This window comes from Sus scrofa, chromosome 8, assembly GCF_054392235.1.
Source record: "Sus scrofa isolate SSC_HxYL_T2T_F1_AM1 chromosome 8, Sscrofa_HxYL_maternal_Yorkshire_Landrace_v2.0, whole genome shotgun sequence".
NCBI lineage: Eukaryota > Metazoa > Chordata > Mammalia > Artiodactyla > Suidae > Sus > Sus scrofa.
In genome coordinates, this window is record NC_139390.1 from 125,880,935 (window position 1) to 125,903,859 (window position 22,925).

Consider the following 22,925-nt stretch of genomic DNA (forward strand, 5'->3'; position numbering starts at 1 on the left):
ACACCTGAGCGGGGACTGGTTGGTGGAGGCGACAGGCCCACAGGACTGGCAACCAGGAGAAAACAGAGCAGGGGGCGGGGACGAAGAGGAGGAGCGGGAGGCGGGACCCACGAGGAGGTCGCCACTGGCGGTGAGTGACGCACACGCTAGCCAATAAGCGACCGCTGACCCAACGTCTGGGCGGGGAGCCAGGGGGCGGGCTCCGCGAGGAGGAGGAGGCTGCTGGGGCGATAGAGGCGGGGGCCGGGAGGAGGAAGGGGAGGAGGCGGGAGCGGTGGCGGCGGCGGCGGAGGAGGCGGCAGCGGTGGAGGGTAGGTTGCGCCCCGGACTGTGTCTGCCGAGCTCCACGGCTGTGCCTGTGTGAGTGGAGGAGCGGCGCTGGGAGGCAGAGGCGGGCACGGGCGAGCACGGCGGCGGGACGTCTCTGGCGGCCGCGGATCAGCGGCAGCGGTCGGTGTGGGGAAGCAGCGGCAGTAACAGCGGCAGCAGCAGCAGCGGCGTCCGCCTCTCAGCCGCCGGGGACGCTGAGGCGCGGCTGGTGGCATTGACATCGGCGGCCCTGCCTCTCTCTCTCGCCCCCGGCCCTCCCCATGTGATCGGTCTTAATCCCGGCAGTGTGCGCGCGTGGGGATCCATTCCGCTGTGCCTGATCTCCGTGCCAGGGTGGGTGCTCGTGTGTGCGCTTCCCCTCCCCATTCCCCTTCCCCCAAGAATAAAAGAAGAACCGAGAGGCGTGCTTTGAAAATAAATAAATAACCACCACACACGCGCAGCCCGGAGCAGAGTCGGAGGGGCTGGCGGCGGTGGAGGAGGAGTGAAGGCGGCGGCGGCGGAGGAGGAGGGACGCGCGGAGAAGGCAGTAACTTTAAAGCCAGCTCAGAGCCCAGACCTCCAGCCAAGCGGTTTGCAGCGCGGCGGCGGCGGCGGCGTTGAGTGTTGGCCCGCCAGTCCGGTCGGGGTGTGCAGTAGGACGGACGAGCAGCGCGTCGCTGTCCCCCGGCGGCTGGAGATGTCCGAGCCCAAGGCAATTGATCCCAAGTTGTCGACGACCGACAGGGTGGTGAAAGGTAAGCGGCGCGCCGCGGTCGCCCGGGTGCACCGGGTGCCGCAGGCACCCGGGCGGCTCTCCTCCCCTCCCCCCGCCCTAGGCTCTCTCCCTGCTCCAGCCACGGACCTTCTAGGATATTGTGCAACCCTCGAACCCCCCTCTCTCGCGCGCCCTTCCCCCACGCTTCCCACCCAGCCCACTTGGGGCATTTTTATTTACGGGGGCGTCAGTTGGCAAATGGCTGAGCCAAGGGGAGGCGGTGGCGGGGTGGCGGTGGCGGTGGCGGGAGGGGGCGCCCGGGGGGTGGTTGCTGGTAGGGTGTAGCTGCTGTGACAGAAATAGGAAGTGGGTGGCTGCTCGCAGGCTTGCGTGGGATCGGGTTTATGGTTTTCTCTTGCAGAGGGAGGGGTGATTTATGGCTTTTAAAAAATTAATATGGCATTTTTATGTGGCGGTGGCTTTCCACCGCCTGCCTCGCTCGGGCAGGATTCTCTCGGCGCTCCATTGCAGCAATTCCCTCCGCGCCCCCTCCCCCTCCCCCGAAAGGGCCTGCACAGGACTCGCGAGAGAGCGGGAGAGCGTGGGGGGAGCCCGGTGCTTCCTTCCGCGCGGGGCGGGGGCGACCGCAGGGAGGGGGCGGCCGGGGGGGGGGCATGGGGGGCGCGGGGGCGGGGAACGACCGGAGAGCCCCAAGCCGCCGCCCTGGGATTCCCCCGCAGGCCCTGAGAAAGACACGAAAAGCTGTTCCCCAACCTCCCTCGCCACCCTCAGCCTTACCCCGCCGACCTGTCATTGCTCTTGAATCGTGCCCCGCTGGAGCACACCTCCCCGATGGTAACCTCACCCTGCCTGCTTCTTCCTTGCCCCTGGCACCCGCTTGTTAATGGGCTATTTGATTCCGTTCATTGGCTCTTCTCCGCCCCGGGATCACAGACTCCGGGCGGCGATGGCTCTGGGATCCCAAACAGCAGCCGGGATGCGTGGGGTGAGGAAGGGGACAGGTAGTGGTCTCTAAGCTAGCACAGGGGAATCCGCAGTCTTCGTTGTATTCTTTGGTGGACTGGGGAGGAACTGTACTATGAATCCTGGAAAGATGAGGCAGCGGAGTTGATACGCCAGGATTAAGTAGTATTCCTCATTCCTGGGGTCAGGACACTGAGCGGAGCAGGGATGGGCATGGGCTACTTGGAGCGGGCCTCTGAAATTGGAAACAGCGCTGGCTGGTGTAGAAGGAGAGAGTGAATGTGTATGCCTGTGTTGTGTGTACAACAGAGTATCTAATGTGGCCTGAGCATGCAAGTAGAGTGCAGAGCAATGAAGTCTTTTGCACCGTGAGCATTTAGGTGAAGTAACCCAGCAATCTAAAGACCATGCATGATGCCTAAGTCTTTCTGGGGCTTCAGAACTATTCATTGCTCCTTTCAGGTGTGTTCAGTTTTTATAGTGTGTGTGTGTTCTCTTGTTTTGGTTCTCTTAGAACTATTCCTGCTTCAGTGCAGTATTCATAGACTCATTAAAATAAGGAGTTAATATCTTTGCAAGAACCACTTGAAATAGGTTTATTTGGTTCATTTGGTTTATTTATAACCAAATGCACAGCTATTGGTTATCCAGGCACGGATTCTCCCGTTAAGAGTCAATTAAAATTCATTCAAAAGAACTTTTATGTTAATGGCCTCTGTTGACATTTTGAAAAATTAAGACCTTTTGCAGAAATATCAGAGGATCACATATCTCCCTAATGTGTGAAGTTTAGGTGTAACTCTGATCTGTATGTTAAGATCATCTTTTTTCAGAATACTTGGTATAAAGCTTACAATTCAAATGATAGCAGTAAATATGTCAGCAATTGGAAAACCCATGTATGTATACATAAAGTCAGTTCTCTGTTTTAAATCACATGGTATGGCTTCTTAATGTAAATGTTAAAATTGTCACCAAGTGAAGAATGTGAAAATAAGTTTTCATACATTCTGGCTTGGTATCTTTACCACTTGACGTGAAGGAGCCCATTCAACCATTCCATGGCTATTTTGTCTTGCCTTTTTTTCCCCAGTACTGTATTATATGTATTATCATAACTGGCTTTTTATGATATATACACAGAATCACTCATAATTCAAAAAATTTGGTTTATTTTTCCGGAACTGAAATGCAGATGGATTTAATAGACTCAAAGTAGGAGGAGTTAATTTTGCATATGTTTTGATAGGAATCTCGATGTGAAATTTTGTTTACACAAGAAAGTTTAATAAAACTTTATCGGTAGATGAATCCTGATTTTTAAGGTGGGCATACTACCACTATTCCTCTTGTGCTTTCTTATAGATTTTATGTTGTTGGCTTGAGGCATTATTAAATGTTAGAGTCAACCTTTTGTTATCTGTATGATTTTTATAATTAATTGAGATGATAATCAATTTTAATTATCAGTCTTCTGTAAAATAGAATTTCCACTTAAATATGTGTGTATATGTTTAGTGAGTAGAAAGTACATATTGGCTGAATGGAAAACAGATTACCAAACAATTTTTCACATTTACAAAAATTAGGTAAGGCATAATTCATGAAGCTATGACTTTACTCTAAATTTTGTTAGAACTTTCTCTCCATGATCTGAGAGTGACTCATTTTTTTAATGTAGGCAAGGGAAATTTTTGTACTCCTTAAGTGTTCTTTTCTTATAAAATAGGAGTAAAATTTGCTTACACATAGAATTAAGAGGAATCTGGATCATCATTACTGTGGCAGGCCGTGGCATTTGTTTACAGTGATTTCATTAGTGTGACCTGGCTTTTGTTGTAAAACAAACTGCTGTTTACAAATAAAGTTGTGCTTGTGGTTTTGTTTGTAGTAAAGCGATGGTGTGACGGCTTTCTTAATTTGTATTTCCAGAACACAACTTTAGAAAGTCAGGTAGGTTGAGGTTTAGTCTCAACTAACTGTGTAATTTTTCAGATTTTTCTGCATCTTCCTGAGTGTGTTCCCGGACCCTGGTCAGTTTTTAAACCTTCAAAATGGAAGAGAATGGCAGTACTGGAGAGGAAAAGTATTCATTTATATAATGTCAGAAAGAAAATTACTTGATCTGGGAAAACTGGGGCTGCTTCATTTTGACTGTTCTCAGATGAAAATGATGGAAAGTAGAAAATTTCAGAGAAAACATCTTGGTAGTGCCATGTGTTGGAAATCAGAATAATTTGATCCACTTACTGTTTATATATATTTTAAAAGAAATGCATACCTATAAGGCAGAAAGACCAGGGCAATAAATAGAAGAACAACTGTTTCCCCTTCTCCCCTCGATACACCCAACAGTCTCTTTCTTCTCTTCAGTGGTGCTCCGCAGGCCTTGTTCCAAACTCTGGCTTCCCTTCACGTCTCCCTGCCTGTTCCTGCCTTTAACTCTTTGTGTGGCCCTAACATGCCCTACAGGCTATAGAACTTCATTATATGACAGCTAAACACTGGAGGGAAATCCAACTGTATGTGATAAGTCCGATGCTTTGTCACATGGCTTGCCCTTTCTTCTCTTCCCATCTCCAGGTATTTTGTAATGGCCTTGTTACCTTAACCCAAACTGATACCATGGCATGTTGTTGAGGGGTAAATTCCTGGGAAGCATTTTGGGCAGTTTCTCAAAAACTCTAGATCAGGGCCTGTTGTGCTTTGTGTCAGATTGCTTTTGACTTGTTGGGAATGCAAAAAAAAGGCGCTAACTTCTGAGTATTGTCAGGTTATATGCTATTTCTGTAGACAAAGTACACATAGGGAAATTCTGGAAAGATATCTAGGATCATATAAACAGGAAGATCATAGCTAAGTAAAATATTAAGTAAATAGAGATTCAAGCCACTAGTGTTTCTAGCTGCATGTGAGGCTGGTAATACAACTTAATAAGAAGTCGAAAATAGGCTGCATCAGTGGTAACTGTCATGTTTGGATCTTGAAGTGGAATATAAAATAACACCGTTTCTTTGCAGTATGTCAAGAAGAGCCCATCATGAATTTATTTTACTGATGTTTGTTACTATCAGTTGAGTTTTTCCATGTATCTGTTTCTTTGAGTGTAGTAAAACTACATTAATTCAGTGTCATTAATTGAAACTTTGACTAAGTGTCATTGTTGGTGGTTGAAGTTTATTTACATCAGCACTGGGTGTGAAGGAGGGAGTCTGGTAATCTAATTAATACTATAAACAACACAACTTGGCATGGTTATATACTTAAAAGAGAACAAATTCTTTTTAGGACTTAGTGAACAGCATGCAAATTAATGCTGTTAATTACCAATTAGATTGATCTGTTTATTCATTAATATTTCCTTTCAGGATTTCAGCTGTAAAGTAAATATAACACAAGTGCATTGTTTTCAAAATATTCTGTATTCTTAAGGCCTAAGGCAACAGTTGTAACTAGGATTCAGGGAAGTTCCAGTGATTCTAAAATGCCATCAGTTAGAAGAATTAACCTTTAAAAAAAAAATAGATTTTTTTGGGAACTGTGGGGAAGAACCTCACTTAAAGAACAATCTATTTTAAGACATCCAGTTAAAATGTGAAAAAAGTAACACCTTAGAATCTAGTTAGAGGTTTACGCTAACATTTGTTTATATTACTTTAAAAGTATGCCTTTTAAAATCTATTTGTTTCTTTATGACATGTTTTTACTTGTAATTTTAGAGGTTTGGAATATGACTTTGATGTATTACATTTATAACTTTTATAATTGGCCTCATGCTTTTTCTTATCTTTTTTTTGTGTCAGCCATGTGTAAAGTTGAAACTAGTTATGAAACCAAATAAAGAATCCATGTAGAATGACCTCATTGGAAAATAGCAGTTTTCTAGAAATATTCTCCTTTTAGCAGATCCAGTTAAAGTACCATTTTGAAAGTTTTGTGAAAATATTAGACATTTCCAGAATTATAAAGAATGATGATGATTTATGATATGGAGCTTAGGATAAAACTAAAAAATCATTTTGTCATTTTTTTCATCTATTTTCTGATGTAGCATTCTCTTGATATGCAAGCAGAATATAGTGAGATTTTGAATGCCAGCTTCCTCCAATACCACTGTTATATATGTTATAGCACCATAGGCTGCTTTTCCTGTCTGTAAGTGAGCAATAATTGTCCTCACTACTCACTTTTGAGAACCAGAAGATCATCAAATGGGAGTTGAGAGCCTGAGAGGTTATGCTTGGTCCACTTGCCTGGAAATAGCAATTCAGTCACTGCTGACCCAGAATTAGAAATGACAGTGTGTTATTTTCAGGGTCTCTCAAGAATAGTAAGAATCATTAATATTGAAATCCATGAATGCTTTGGGTCTACTACAGTTGTTCATGGTGACATGTATAGTTGAAGAAATGGATACAGAATAGATAGAATGGTCATTCACAGGTGGGACTAGAGTGAAGGAAGGTGTAAGCAGATTCTTGCCTTTAGCAAAGATGCTTTTCTCTTTTGAGCATCTGTTTGAAAATGTCACTTAGGTTGAGGGCAGTATTGTGATATTTAAGATACACATTTTTGTTTTGAAATTTTCTTACTGAATTACTAGCTCTATGAAATATTTTTTAGGTGAAACTTTTATATCTGTATTTCACAGAAATTTAAATTCTGATGATGAATATTATAATGTGGTTTGATCTTGATATGAAAGTTACTAAAGGAATATTGTTAGACATTGTTTTTCATTCAGGTAAATGTATACACACAGAAATAGAAATAGCATATTTTCCTGCTGAGTTTTATTTACTTTTATTTTAAAGCCTGTTATTGTAAGACATTGGCACTACAGAGAACGGCCCATATTCTTGCTCTGGTCTGAGGATTTTGTTAATTTCTAGAGAAAGCTCAAGTGAAAATAGGAACCAATGCTCTTAGGCATTCTAATCCTTTTTTTTTTTTTTTAATATAGTCATCAGGTGGGAATGAGGTAGGCACTGATACAGGGTTTCAGTTTGTAAACTGTTTTTAGTTGTCTTTGCATTTTCAGCATCCTTAACCCACTTTATTTTACAATATTTACATCTCTTGTGTTCATATAGGCTGTATTCATTGATAAGCCATCAATCATATTTCCTTTAGGAAGTCAAATAAAAAATTTCATATTCCTCCACAGTCAGGTGTTCCAAATAATGGCATAAATCAGGCGTACTATCCACTTGAAGACGTAGACCTGTTGCTGGGTTCTCAAATCCATTTCCCAAATGTGCGTGCTCAGGTAGCGGAAGCTTTTGATAGTAGAAAAATACAAACCTTAATTAAAGAAGCAGTAATCAGTTATTAAAATGCCATGTTTTTGGAATTGAATGGATTCTTTTTGAGACCATCATAGAGAGAAATAGAGCTTTGTGTGTTCTCTTTATTTTCCTAGTCTGTGCTTTTGCCTCATAGCAAAATATATTCTATTTTGAAAGTTGGTCTGTCTGACTTTCTGTGAACCTCTGTCTGTCCCAACTGGAAATTCTGCATATATCTGCAAAAGAGCAAAACAAACAAATAGATATCAGAGATTTATGTTAACAGCTGCCTGGAGATTATTACATACCACCTTTCAATGTTTGTCAATTTCAGGTACTTTCTGCAGTTATGAAACCAGAAGAGTGATGGTTGACAGTCAGAGTGTTTTATTCAGATTGAGCTCATTTAAAAAAAAAATTCCTATCAGCTCCAGGATTCTCAGAGTTAGAGAGTCTCTTTCTACAGTGACTGTGTAGCTCCAATTTTTCTTTTTTCTTTTTCTTTTATTTTTTTGAGGAGCAACTACTTCTGATTTAAAATGTTTTGATCTAAAATGTTCAGTTGTCTCTGTATATTAGAGTGTTTTTGAAATTGTAGTATGTCGTTTTCTAAACTGTGTCTCCCAGATTGCTCATATACTTGGAAATTACCGAAATTATTTGTTAATATGTGTATTCAAGGTTTTAGTTTGGGAAATTTGGTCATTGAACCAATGGTTCCTAGCTTAATCCCTTCCTCGCTTTTTTTATGCACTGAATAAATTTTTGCTGATGAATGATTTGGGCAATGCAAAATTATTAGTGCCTTCTGAAACCGTAAATGGAGAAACATTATTGTTTGAGTGTATTATGTAATTTCTGATTCCCTGTAAATGGTTCTATATGGTGACTGCTTTGTTAATTAGAATGCTTCCTTCTCTTGCCACATTAAAGAATGGAGTATAAGAAGGAGGCATTTCTAAGGTGACATAATTAGGTTGAGGGCAGTATTGTTTTTTGGTCATTTGGACTGGCTCTATGCCAGCTGAGTTTAAAAGGCTAAATCCCTCTCAACCTAGCATATTAACTTGAACTTGAAAGCTTTCTTTCAGTTTCTGTTGTGTTTCTCCTTAGGCTGACCAGTTTTTGACAAGTGAGAAAAGATATGTTAATCATTCAGTGTTTGATTTATTGGGTGATTTATATGTTTTAATTATTGTTCAGACTTGGACTTGAATAGAAAGTGACCTGGTAGATTTCATGACAGAAAAAAAAAAAATCCCCAAAACCCTTGCAGAACACAAAAAACCCAAGCCAAAACAAAGCAAAATCCTCTTCTTTTGTTTACCTCTCAATTTATCATATTTTGGAAAGCAGAAATGTAAAGAAAATGTAAATGTAAGACAATAATCCAGAAATGCAGCCTTCTCCAACATAACCTCCTGCCCTTCTTTGGCCCTCAGAATGTCACTGGATGCTATCTAGTGGGAAGATATATGGGCCATGAGAAGTTAAAAAAAGTGGCACCAACTCTGCTGACTCCTTATATTCTCCTAAGTGGGCTCTAAGCCATCTGTTGACATTTGTTTTTAAACATCTTGTGAGCTATGTCATTTTGTCAAATTAAGTTAGAAGCACAATACATTTTCTTAAAAAGGCAGAACCGAGTCAGGGCTTCAAGTTTGTGTTAAATTTTTTTTTTTTTTTTTTTGCTTTTTACAAGGGAATTATTTCTTATTTATTATTATTAAACCTAGGATTATTAGTCTGTTATGCATCTTTAATGATAATAAATTAAAGTGCATGTGTGCCTTCTCTGTGCGGGTCTCATGATTGGCCTGATAACAGTTCTCACTTGCTTAATTCTCATTATTCCAGATTTGGTTCAAATGTCACCTCCTGTGGGACCCGCATCTCCTGATACCTTCGATTGGAGTGAAGGGACTCAGTCTCTTTGTTCTCTTCGCAGACACCTTTGAGTAGCACATGTTGCCCGGATGATTTGCTTCCCTATCTGCCTCTCTTTCCCAGGGAGTGGAGAACCCAGAAGACTGGGGATTGGTTCCCCTTATCTTTGTATCTTTAGCCCTAGCACAGGGCCTGCTCCAGAATAGGCACTTGATACATGGTTGTTCTGTAAATGAAATAATAGGTAAAGGAGGAGAGGAATTTAAAAAATTAAATTATGGGGTTCTTTTCTATTCTGAAATTTTGTAGATCTTAAATCATGGGTGACTCGCAAACTTGATGAGTTTCTTGATTTGTAAGTGCCAGTCCTGTTGAGTTTTTTCACATAAGTTTTGAAATGCTCTGATTCCTTAATTGGGGGTTCTGTGTTTTTTGCCCACTAGCTAGCCTGCAAAAGCATAACTGGCAGGAGTGGCTTACCCAGGGGCTGCTTGGCTTTCAGTGAGTCAGTGTCAGTCAAAAGGTATATGGGTCGATTTACTCAAAGGTAAATTTTCCTCAGGAGGACTGGTGATGATGCCAGGTTATGTGGAGAACTATTGTGACAAGCATATCGGAGGCTCAGATTTTACTCAAAATTACATTGCTTCCTTAGAGAAATGCAGAAATCCAAATGCACAAAAGTTAATACATGTAGGAATCAGATCAGAGATGGCAGACATACTCCAGGCCCAGATATGAAATGCCTGTGTAATAATAATAAAAAACCTTCAGGCCTGGAGTTCAGGCTGCTGGTGAGTCAGCGCTCCTCAGGCACATCTGCATGGTGATTGTTTTGAGAAAAGCTCTGCCCTGGGATCCACATCAACAGGGAGGCAGTATGATGCGGTGCCTGCTCTCCCCAGCTCTTAGAGAAGACCCTAGATGAGTGTGCACCAGCCCAGCCTGGGTCATATGGCTCCGGGCTAGAGCAGGCCAGTCCGGGCTCTCCAAGCTCTGGTTATTGAGCCAGGACTGAATGCCTCCCTAGCATAGGAATACTTTTTCTTCAAGCAGTCGAAGACTAGGGAAGCGAGAGTTCCCTGTATAAAATCTCATCATTGTCAACTTTTGCTGATTTGCCTTAGCAGCTGGGAGGCAGTGGCATGTCCTCACCTCTGGTCAGAATTCTGTAGCAGTGCTCTGTCTCACTGCACATGCACTTCTGGAAACAGATGTGGAACATTTGGAATATGTTGGGGAAAGGAAAAAAAGATTTCCCCTCCAAGTGACTCAAGGACTTGAAATTGCGACAGCAACTGGGAGATTATTCAGTCTTGATTTAACTATAGATTTCACGTTTTAAACGGTCTCTTTCTACAGTGGATCACACTCAGATGTTATTCATCACCATCATCAAGCGAATTAGAGAAAACACTGGAAGCATCAGACATTTAGGTGCTTTTTTTTTTTTTTTTTTTTTTTAACCAGTCAAGGACATTTAATGCTGGTATGGATTGTGGATCTTATGAATGGAAAGAACACCTGATTCTTATTTATTTGGGTGTAAATGAGGACGAAGCCTAACATTATGAAATTCTGAGGCTAGAAGAAACCTTAGAAATCTTAACTCCTGTCTGGCCTGGAGCCAGTTCTCAGATTGTGCAGCAGGGAGAGGGATTGAAGTTACGTGGGAAACCTTTTATCTCGTCCACTTGCTCAGGTCTGAGCCTAACCAGAGCAAACAATTCAGACTTTTAGAACTGGAAGGCACACCAGTAATCTAGCTCAAGCCATCTCCAATGTGGAATTCCCAGCCAGACTTTCTGACAGACAGCTTCCCACTGCCCTGCGAACATGTCTAGTGAGAAGGAGCGCCTCACTTCCTAAGATCTCCTGCTCTGTCCTGGCCATTTCTGCTCCCCGGAATGTTTCCTTATGTTTGACGTCAGTTCCTTGCTCCTAGCATTGCCCTATCGAATTTGATAAAATGAACCTTATCTGTCTTTTACAGGAGAGCTTATTTGATATTAAAAGCAGCTTTCCTGTTCTTACGTCTTCTAGCTTTTCCCCACATGGCATGGTTTCTTGGCTTTTTCCCATCCTGGTAGCCTTGTTTTAAAACCATGCCAGGTTGTCAGGGTCTCTCGAAACTAGAGAAGTGGGCAAAGGTTCCTCTTGGCTTAGGCCTCCTGTGGAACCTCCACACTGTGGGCTTGGTTGCTTCACTCTTCATGCTCCTCGGTGCTCTCATGCTGACCTTAACTTACACTTCCTAGAAGACAGGTCCTTCATGGATGGGCTCAGTCTAGCATCCATCCCAGATGTCCCTTGGCCGGGTGATGACTGCCACTGTCGTGATGCTCTAATTCCTCAGGCCCTTCCTACTGAAGTTCCCTTCAGGTGTGTCTTCTCCCAGTCCCTCTGCATCTGCATTGGTAAGGTGTCAAATACCTTAATCTGCGATATAAGTAGGAGCTTTCCTGAGGACCTGGCTGGCAGATGCCTTTTAACAGTGATTTTTCTCAAGGCATTGCTTGTATTTTGCCTACTTTTATTTTGTAATACAGGCAAGTACTAAAGACAGCATGATAGCCAGACACCACGGTGGTTTAGTGGGGTAATTGAGGACAGTCCGAGTTCTTTGTTTGCTTTCAAATCACACCACGAAGGCAGCTCAGCATCCTACTTGACCAGATCCCAAACCTGCCTCTTCTGCCTGCCCTGACTTCTGGTACTCTGTCTTTCAGAGTTGTAGATAAATTGCTCCTAAGGCCATTGAATTTGGCTAAACCCCATGAGTCTGATTGTAATTTGATAACCTGTTTAAGTTTCACTGAGGCCCAAAAGAGGCCACTGGCGTCCAACGGTGGTGTCACAAAGCATTTCTGTGTTACACTCAGCTGTGAGATATTAACAGGTACTGCTACCACCATACAGAGGTTTGCAAATGACTTATTTTAAAATATCTATATATAAACTAGGGTAAATTCAAATTCAACCCTAAAATGTTACTTTCACTTGCATTCTGAGGTGTTTTCTCACATGGGAGAGGAAGGGATGGAGTGGTGGCTGTCACGGTGGGCATTTGCATAACTTGTTGTTCCCTTGATCTTACTGATATGCCTTTAATCACGGGTAACATCAGACATTCTTGTAAGATGGGGCAGTGTTTGCCTTAATTTCTGTGAACATTTTTGAGGATAGTTGGTTAGAACCAGGATTCACTCATGCTCGTGTTTTGTGTAAGTGAGTATCATGTCCTGTGTATCTTGATAGAAAAAGAGGCTGAGGCTTGAGATTGGAGAACACACCTCTGCTGGCCAGATCTGTAGCTTGAACAGATCCTGAAACATATAGGCAGGCACTTTAGAGTGCCCTATGAAGCTTTCTCTCCTTAAACATGTCCCAGCGGCCACACCTAAAATTCTGTGATTGTTTATTTAGGATAAGAATGGCCTTCTTTGATAGAGGTTTCAAAAGTAATTGATCTTTAAAAAATAATTTAGTGAATTGACTAATATATAGATATGACTAATATATATAAATGTTAATAATAATAATTATATATATATATATATATATATATATATATAGCATTTGGGTGGTGTTGAATCCAGGAAAAACACTATTTCTGGAGCCTTTTGGAGAGTGAATGTTCATGTCTCTTTAAATCTCTATCCCATGCCTCTTGTATCACTTGATTTTTCCACACTGCTTCCCCTAAGTATGATATCATTATAATATCTGAGTTGTTAAATAGATTAAATAATCCATTATTGAGTGTAAAACGACTGCTGAAATAATTATTTCCTTCATTTACCCAACTATCCATCTATGCATCCATCCTTCCATTGTGTCCACACATGCATCACAGTTTTAGTGCCCCCTGTTTGCCTGGCTCTGTGCCATGTTCTCAGGGCTTAAAATGAAGAAGGCAATCTCTGAAAGTTACTGTCTGGTGTGGGGTCTGAAGGCAAATCATAATATAAGTTATAATTACTTTAATAGCAGAAGATGCAACATGCTGGGGGGTGCAGAAAAGGAAGCGATTAACTGTCTGCATTGACTACTTTCATTTTGGGGCAAAAATAAATGTAGTCAATATTAATTTTATCTGTGTGGTATATATCATAGGCACATTGTTAGGATGTGTGCTTGTTTTAAAATGAAGGTGGCATAAAAAGTGCTGCAAAAGGAGTGATGAGCATTTTATATCTGGAATTTTGTAGCCCATAGCTCACCTGGAGGCAAAGTATATGAGATTGAATCATGGGCTGTTGAAGGTGGAAGTGACTTTAAAAGTCAACTAGTTCAAATATCGTCACCCCCCTGGCCCAAAAGACCTTCCTGTTAAGTGGTTAACATACCTCCCCCCTCTCCATTTCCAGTGATTGGGAGGCAGCATCAGAGTGTAGAAAGAGCACTGATTTATGCCTTGACAGAACTTGCATTTAAATCCTCCTTTCTCCATGGTACCAGCTGTGTGTTCCTGGGGAAGTCATGGACTCAGCCTGAACCCATTTTTCTTGCTGGAAAGTGGAAACAGTAGTACTGATTTTGCAAGGTGCTGGTAACCATGAGAGGAATTGTGTGTGAAATGCCTTTACTACTGCCTGCTCAGTAAAAGCCCTCAGTAGATGTTAGGTATTGTTATTTTATTGTTGGACAGCTCCCTTGGAAGTGCAGCTTTCTTATTCTAGAAGTAATCTGAATTAAGGCATATACTTCCTCACCTCCTACCAAGCTTCAAATCTCAAATCCATTGTAGTTCCGGGGGCCTCTAGCATTCCTCTGAAATAGTTTGGCAAAGATCACCAATGATTGTCCAATTGCTGGTCTCAGTTGATATTTGACATCATAGGCCACCTCTTTCTTTCTAAAACATTGTCCTCTTTCTTTGACTTGTCAGCTTCTCTTGAGTGACTCTTAATTTTTTTTTCTCCTTCTTTTTTGGCTGCATCCCTGGCATATGAAAGTTCCCTGGCCAGGGATCGAATCTGAACTGCAGTTGCGCATTGCCAGATCCTTAACCCACTGCGCTGGGATCGAACCCGCACCTCCACAGGAACCCAGGCCTCTGCGGTCAGATCCCTAACCCACTGTGCCACAGCAGAAACTCCCAATGTTGATGTTCTTTTTATCCGTTTACCAGTTACTCCAGGCAATTTCATCTCCTTAACATTTATAGGATTTACTCCTTATAGGCTGATGATTAACACATCTGTATTTGCAGCCTGTCTATTCTCTGGATCATTCTCTCAAACTCTCTATGCAGCAGTTGCTGTGGGTGGGTATGTGAAAATAAAGTGGGGTATTTGTTCTCCTGTGTTTTCTGTCTTGGGTGATGTGACCACCATCTATCCAGTTAATTAAATCTGTCATTCAGTTCAGATTTTTAAATACTTCACCCAGCACTGCAGTATCCTCCTAACATTAGTCTCTGTGCTTTCAAAGTTGTCCCTTCTCAAACATTAATTATCACTAGGGTGATCATTTAAAAATAAACATCTGCTTATGTTAATCCCATATATGGTGGCAGTTATTTTTTCTGACTGACTTGTAGCAACTGTTTATATTATGAAATTTGACCCTTCTTGCATGAGTTGGAAAATATTTATAATATAGCATATGTCACATTGTACTGAACTTCTTTTAAGTCTCTTCAGTTTGTTACAATATAAATTCCTGAGAGCAAGAACATTTTTATTCTAAGGTGTACTCTCCATGCTGGTCTGTGTTTGATCTGTATAAAGTTGATGAAATTAAACTGAACAACTTAAAAATTCCAGTGATATCTTCTGTGGCTTTCTCTGTGCTTTTCTACCTCTGCATGGAACAGTCTTGCTCATTATTCTGTTCTTTTGTGCAAAACTTGCTTCTCTGATCCCCTAAGGCATAGTTGTCTATGCTGCCTCTTGTACTTTGTACACACAGGGTATCACAAACATTTGCAACAGTTTTCTCCTTAACTGTGAGATCTTCAAGGGCAAGGCTCAATTCACTTCATCTCTGAGGCTTAGCATGATGCCTGGCATGTAATTAATCACATTTTTTTTCCCCCCAGAAAACAAATTGACTGGAAAAGCTATACCTGATCATCACAAAAGTGTAATAGTGTTAGTACTTCCTTTTTTTTTTTTTTTCTCATGCAATATCATACTTTTTATTACCGTAACACAGGTTGGATTACTTTTTCTAGGACCCTTCACTTACGGAATTCCTGACTTCCTATCCCTCTCCCCAGTCATTTTCATGTAAACCTATAAATCAGGTCTCCTTCACTCTGAATCCTGTAATTATTTTATACAATTCTAAGCACAAAGTTCAAAGGAACACCTTAATTTGATTTTAATCTTGCTCACCTTGTTCTTTGGTTCTGGCCTTTTTAGATCTTTTATTGAAACACTTGGGTTTTTTTTTTTTTTTTTTTTTTTTTTTTTGCCTCTTCTTTCTAGTTATTTGCCGCAGTTTATGCCCTTAGTAGATTTGCCGAAGCCTTTATTGAAGCCTGGCAACCAAACGAATGTTTGGAGCCTGTCGTTTTGGATGAAAGAGTTTACAAATTTTTATTTTAGGTTCTGCATCTATAACATGGGAAAAAATCCCACCTGTGTTAATAAGAAACATATGGGTTCTGTTAAAAAAAAAAGGGGGGTGGATGCTTGAGTAATTGTCCTTGACCTTTTTCTTATCTAATTGATGTATTTTTCTATAGCTTTACTTTAGAATGATAAATTAAAAAAAAATTTTCCAATGCCTTTGCCTACTCTGAGACTTATTTTAAACTTTTATCATTTCAGGGAGTGAAAGCAGTGAATTTTCCAGGGATAGCATTAGAGAGGTTATGTGTTTATTAATAGTCTATGTCATCTAATACATTATTTCACCCAATTATATTTGAAGAGAACACTTTGTTAACCTGTCAGCTACTTTGTTTCTCCATAGTATCTTGCTCAAAGGAAAGAAGTTCTAAAGTGAATTTATATATTTTTGAGCTTTCTATTCTAAAAATGCACATGCATTACCTAGCTTTGTCCTTCCATCCCTCTGAGGCCAGGGGAGATTCATTTAGTACACTTCCAAGGTCACTCAGTGAGTAAGTGGTGGAACAGATATTTGGGCTCCAGATCCCAGACTTGTACCACCATGATGCTAAGTTGAAGTGTACTCAAGGCCAAATTTATTAGGTGGTAACAATAGATTGATAGAAACTAGACTTTATAAGGGATTTATTTTTATATAAAATATTGTTAGTGCTGGAAATCCCTTTAGTGGAACATCAATGGCCTTTCCTGTGGGAGAAAAATGTAGTTCTTTCATGGCGCAAATATTTCTGCTCCCTTTTTAGAAATATGTAGCTGAGGTTTACAAACAATGGGAATGTTAACCAGGCTTTATTTAGCATTACTGACCTTATCATGGTGTTATATGACAAACTAATTTAAAACATAAAAAGAAGTGCTAACATAAAGAAGGTATTTTTTTTTGGACCTTGAATTTTTCCTCTAGGTTAAAACTGAAAAAAAAAAAAAAAAATCTATTGCTGGCTATTGTATCTACCGTTGGCCTCTGTCTTAGAGTTTTTGCTTCTTTGTATTCATTTCCATATTTTTGTCACTAAAGCAAATGAAGGAAGCCACACATAGCTAAAGTGAAAGCCACTTCAAGGAGACGTCACATGAAACATTTTGAGGAGGGAGTTATGTGGTTTCATCATAGCATTTTAGATGCAAATGTGAATTGTTTTGAGATCAGAATTTTTCATTTACTACTTGTAACCATTCGGTGCTATGACAAATGCTTAGTTGCACTTTTAAAGTGATGAAATTACTTTAAAAGATGATGATTCAGATTCAGAATTTTAATGCTTCTTTGAGATGGGTGGTTAGGGAAATTTCTTTGTTCATATGATTGCTAAACACATTTCTGATCTAGCTGAACCTGGTTGGAATGACTGTGAGGAGTCCTGTGGGTGAAATAGCTGCAGGTCACAGGCTCGGTCGGAATAGAAGATGGAACCCCCTGCCTTGATGCCCTGAGTGTAAATTCAGGGAGCTCCAATTTTGGACTGAGATCTCTGGCTTTCCCTTGTCTCCTGGCTAACATCTTTGTATGTAGGAAAGTTTCTTCCTTGCTGGAATTAGCTTGGGTGAATATTTTCTTTCCCGTTTTTCCCCTGGTGACATTTTTTGTGAACCTTGGGTTTCAAATATGATTTTTTTTTTTTGATGGTTTAAAGGTATTCATTAATACATAGAAGAAAAAGTTTGAATAACTTTAATGCTTAAATAGAAGTAGAACTAGGGTGTTTGATTGACAGGTTTTGTTATATATATGTGTGTGTATGTGTGCATTTATATATTGCATATATATATACACACATATAGTATTTCATGGTCTGGAAAAAACAGAATATGCCTTATAACTTTTCTGCTATATATGTTTATTTTAATCCTTGAGCCAGACCTGGCCTGAAATAAGCTTTTCCTTTTAAGGAAATTAATAAAGGAGGTGTGATTATGCCTACTGTTTATTATTGCACACGTAGATAATTTGAATGTTATTAGTATAGGGAAGATATCAGGTAAGTCTGTAGTCAAATGGGAATATCGAAGTAAAATAACCAGTGACTAAGCGTTCCATTCGTTCCTTACATGAACACTATGAAAAATATGTAAGAAAAATACTTGGAATTTTTTTTTTTTTAATGTGGCATTAACTTGTGTCTTAAAAGTGAAATTTTAAAGTGGAAGATTAACATAGAGAGTACTTCTTTATTCCCTGAGAAAGTACAACTTGTGAACTCATTTCACCGTTTTGTTCTTTTTTTGAACTACTGAGGGAGGCCAGCATATTGGTAGTACATTTAGGCTTTAGAATTTTTTATTTTCAAAGAGAAGCATGCCCTTCAGAGTCCCATTTAGTGACAACATTTGATTAGAATTCAGTTGGAATGGACATACGTGAGACTCAGTACGTCATTATTTCTACATATTCTTTAAAAAATGGAAATGTACATCAATTGTTTACTATACATCCACTATTTGAGATAACTTTCCCCTTTCACTCTTATGCTAAACTGTATTGTGGAGTTACACACTTTCTTTCTGTATAAGGTTTCCAGCTAACTGGTTTTGTGAATGATTTGGTTTATTTTTGGAACTATGAAATTGTCTCCAATAATGTATATTTAAAAATGATTGTGTAGTTGTGTTGCAGTTACGTTACAGATAATAAAGGTACTGTCTACTCTTATTTGAACTGTCCTATGAAGAGATAACGCCAGAAGTGGTATTTTGCTTTTGATTCTTTGGTATATATTCAAGATATTATTTTCCTCCAGAACTGCTATTCCCCAGATGCTATTCAGACAGAGATTTTCTTAAATGCAGGTAGTGAGTGGGGGAGAAAGCCCTGTTACTTGTGGTGAAGGCAGTAGTGTAGCACCTAGAAGCATTGTTTGTCTGTAGGTCACCCTTCGTTGATTTGTGTTGTCATGCAAGAAACCTTTTTATGCATTCATCTCAGGACATGGCATTCTGGGGAATTCATTAAATGCTATTTGTTGCTATGTATGATAGAACCGGTCTAGAATTTTAAGCAAGAGGTGATAGAAAGGACTGAAATGGCAGGAAGATGGCACCATCTTCAGTCTTCATAGACCCACCTGTTTCTATTTTAGAAACACTTTTTTTTTTTTTTTTTTTTTTTTTTTTTGCTTCTCTTTAAATTGGACCCATCTGGCTTAAAATTAAATTTATCTCTATGATGTGACCTGCTTGGTGTCAGTTATTTTTTTAAAATGCTGTATCTCTTAATCCCTGTGATAAACCATATCCGGTGGTTAATGTGGAAATCTGTTCTAGTGAAGGGTAGTCTGCAGATCAGAGAAGTTAAGTTATTTGTTTTTAATCACAGAGCTAATCATTGGTGAAGCTGGGATCCAAAGAAAAACATTTAAAAAATTTTTTGAGGAATTCCTATTGTGGATCAGCAGGTTAAGAATACAGCTAGTATCCATGAGGATGCAGGTATGATCCCTGATCTCCCTGAGTGAGTTAAAGATCCAGAATTGCCACAAGGCGCAGTGGAGGTCATGGATGCGGCTCAGGTCTGGCATTGTCGTGGCTGTGGTGTAGGCACACAGCTGCAGCTCTGATTTGACCCCTAGCCTGGGAACTTCCATATGCCACAGGTATGGCCCTAAAAAGACAAAAAAAAGAAAAAAATTATCTTGAAAAATTTCATTGAGAGGACAGTTAACTCCCCATGTGACTTACTCATAGGTAATCATTGAAATATTCTGAATTCAATACATTTGTTTTACCTTTTCCTTTTTTCTTGACTTTTTCTTTGTTCAAGTATTTTAAAGCAGATCTCAGTGTTATCAAGTGTCACATTTTGACTCGGGCAAACATTTTATCTCTATACCAAGTGGTCTCTGTCTAGGAGAGAATGTCATAATGTGATGCTTGTGAGCAAATAGAAGCCATATTTTTTCTAGAAAATGAGTTACATATCTGCATTCAATTTTCTTGATATGGGTAGTCATCACTTTTACTCGTATCTTTATAAAATAGTAAGGAGGAGCTCATATTAATGAGAACTGATTCTGGGCTAGGAACAGCCTGTCATGCATATTAGCTCATCTAGTTCACAATAACCCCATGTTCTATCATCATTTCTTGTAGGTTCAGGTTCCTTTTTCAAAGTAAGTATGTCTTTACATAAAAGTGAAATATTCTGCACTGCCTTCAATTGTGATATCTTTCTTATTCCTTCTCATTTTTAATATTGATGGTAGTAATATATTGATGGAGGGAAGAAGATTGCTGCTCCCAAGTGTAGTCCATAGTCCAGCAGGTTCAGCATTGCCTGGGAGCATCTTAGAAATGCTGACTCTCAGGCCATACCCCAGATCTTGTGGATAACTCTGCATTTTGAATAAGATCCTTAAGTAATCTATATGCATTTAAAATTTTGGGAAGCCCTGGATAGCATTTAAGCAGTACCTCCCAAGCATGGCTGCACATTCAATCACTTGGAAAACTTTTAAAGCTGCCAATGCTTAGCCCACCTCTTGACCAATTAAATTAGACTCTCTAGATGAGGCCCCAGCATCAATTTTTTTTCCTTTTTTTTTTTTTTTTTTAAGTCTCCCTGGTGATTCTAAAGTTTGGCCAAGCTTTAAAATGAACTGCTTTAATAGGACTAAAGTATCTTTCCATTCTGTTTCAGCTACTTAACTCTCAACAAAACATTTCATCTCATAAATCTCATATGAAAAATGCTATCAATATAAATGAGAATTGAAGATGAAAGAAATTCTTGGCTTACACGTAATCTTTTTGGTGATGGTAATTCATTGATAATTCTATAGAAAATAATTCCTTTTGATGCAGGACTGAACTTCCTCAGTGTTCTTATCCTTCCTTGGCACTGAGCAGTGAAAATGCTGCCAAAATTTATTGTCTATTTTTTTGTTCCATTCTTTCCTTCAGGTGCAGAATTAGAGGAGGATAGGGAATGTGAAATACCAAATGGATAAAAACTGAACTAAGAATCATTAAATAGATTCATGAGATTAGATAGGAGTCTTAAGTGTTCTAATTTTGTTCTTAAATATTGTTTCCTGTGTGTACATGGATATTTGCTTTTCTTTTGAATCAGTGACTTCACTTCCAGGCATATATTCTGTTTATTCAACTGCAGTTGCTAAATGGTTAGTAAATGCAGCTAAAGGAACCAGGTAGTTGAAGGGAACTGAACAGTGGAGAGAAGTGCAGTATTTATGTGCTTCTTACTCTGGGTTGCACTTGGTGGGAGTGGTTTAGAGCCTGTGCCCTGGAGCCAGATTACCTACATTGAATCTTAGCCCTGCTGCTCATTTGCTGTGTGACCAGGGGCGAGTTAAATATGTCCCTCTGTTTTGTTTTGTTTTGTTTTGAAGTCACAAGAACAGGATAATAATAGGTGATTAGATGAGTTAATACACACACACTATATGTACACACATGTATGTATATAAAATACACACACATATATATATCATATATATATATAATATATACCTATACACACACACTATATATATTATATACATATAATATATACCTATACACACACACTATATACATATATATCGCACTTAGAAGAGAGCCTGGCACATAGTGCCACAGGAGCATTTGCTGATGGTATTACAATTATTAAATTTTCCATACCTCAAAGAGAAAAGGTGGCTTATATATGAAAGTCTAGACCCTTACCCTAATGGTTTTAACATTTGAGAGATTCTTCAAGTTAAAACAGGATTTTTGTTCCAGGACATTGGGTCCCTGATTAGAGCAGGGACATAATATGTGTGGACGTGTGTGTGTGTGTGTGTGTGTGTGTGTGTGTGTATTGGGTAAGTGGGTTCATCAGTCCACCCTTGACTGAAGTGGGGGGTCCGAAGTGGGGGGTCTGTAACACTTATCACATGGATACAATTAACCTTAGTTTGTTGAAGTACTCTGTATTCTTTGAATAAGAGGCACCGCAGAAATTCAAATTTTAGTCTTTAAAATAATTGCTTTCCCCAAAGCACTGTGGTAGCATGTTTGAGTATTTTTAAAGCCATCCACTAGATTAGGAGCATTTTATAGTTTGGTTTCAGCGGAGGAAATGAGACAGATAGTTTAGGAGGCAAGCAGGTAGGCCTGAGTTCTTGAAATATTAGGACCACCAAATATGGATATGTTAAGAGACCTGAGTTCCATTTTAGCCCACTGCCTTTGTTTTACAGATGACAAAATTGTGGCTGAAATGTGAAGATGTTAATGCTCTAATGAGAAATGCACATTTTATTTTTACTTATTTTTGATACTTTTCTTTTTAAAGACATTTTATACACTTAAATACATATATATATATGTCAAGTATGGCAAAAATAATATCATGGAAGCACTGAATTTTTTTTACAATGCAGTGATTTTGTGTTCATTTTTATATCTCTTCAAAGTTGTGATATCAACAAAATGTGTTACTTCTTTATCACAGTGATTATGTGCATTTGGAATAAATATGGTATCTATTTTTTTTATGGGCAGGTTTAGGCATGTTTTTGTTGGCCTAGAAAAAAAATCACTATGTGAAGAGAGTGACTATTATTTATTTAACATTTAACCTGAAAGTCAAAATGTGTTCAAAAGGGCTCATTTGACAGAGGTTCTGGGTCAGAAGTATTAAAGGACAAATGAAACAAGGATTTCTTATTCTTAATCAAGCTTGGGGGAAAGTGCCAACCTTCTGCAGGGGAAATGATTATAAATGGTCTTCGCAGTTAAGACACCCTCTGTTGCAACAGCTGCCTTTCTGGGTTGGCCTGTTTTTCCCCTTTCTTCACAGTATTGCTGCTTAAAAACACCTTTCTCTTGGCACTTGAACCCTGCCATTGGACTCTTCAGCATTGTCTTGTTTCCTGCATGCAATTAAATTTTCTTGCTCTTACCTTTGGTGCTTTGTGCAGGTTTGGTACCAAGCTGCTTGCCTTTGTTTTTGTTTTTTTTTTGTTTTTTTTTTGCTTTTTAGGGCTGCACCTGTGGCATGTGGAGGTTCCCAGGCTAGAGGTCCAATCAGAGCTATAGCTGCCGGCCTACACCATAGCCACAGCGACGCCAGATCCGAGCCGAGTCTGCAACCTACACCACAGCTCACTGCAACGCTGGATCTTCAATCCACTGAGCAAGGGCAGGGATCAAACCCACAACCTCATGGTT

General features: G+C 39.9%; 1 protein-coding gene across 2 annotated transcripts in view; it reads left to right on the forward strand.

The window, feature by feature from the left end:
- Nucleotides 1-258: 258 nt before the first annotated feature.
- The window catches only part of PPP3CA (protein phosphatase 3 catalytic subunit alpha), a 317,262-nt gene continuing 294,595 nt past the window's right edge, over nucleotides 259-22,925 (forward strand). The window contains exon 1 of one of the 2 annotated variants that reach the window (XM_021100471.2): nucleotides 259-1,067. In XM_021100471.2, coding sequence (XP_020956130.1) covers nucleotides 1,010-1,067 — 58 coding nt within the window. In that variant the 5' untranslated portion in view covers nucleotides 259-1,009. 2 annotated transcript variants of the gene reach the window in all.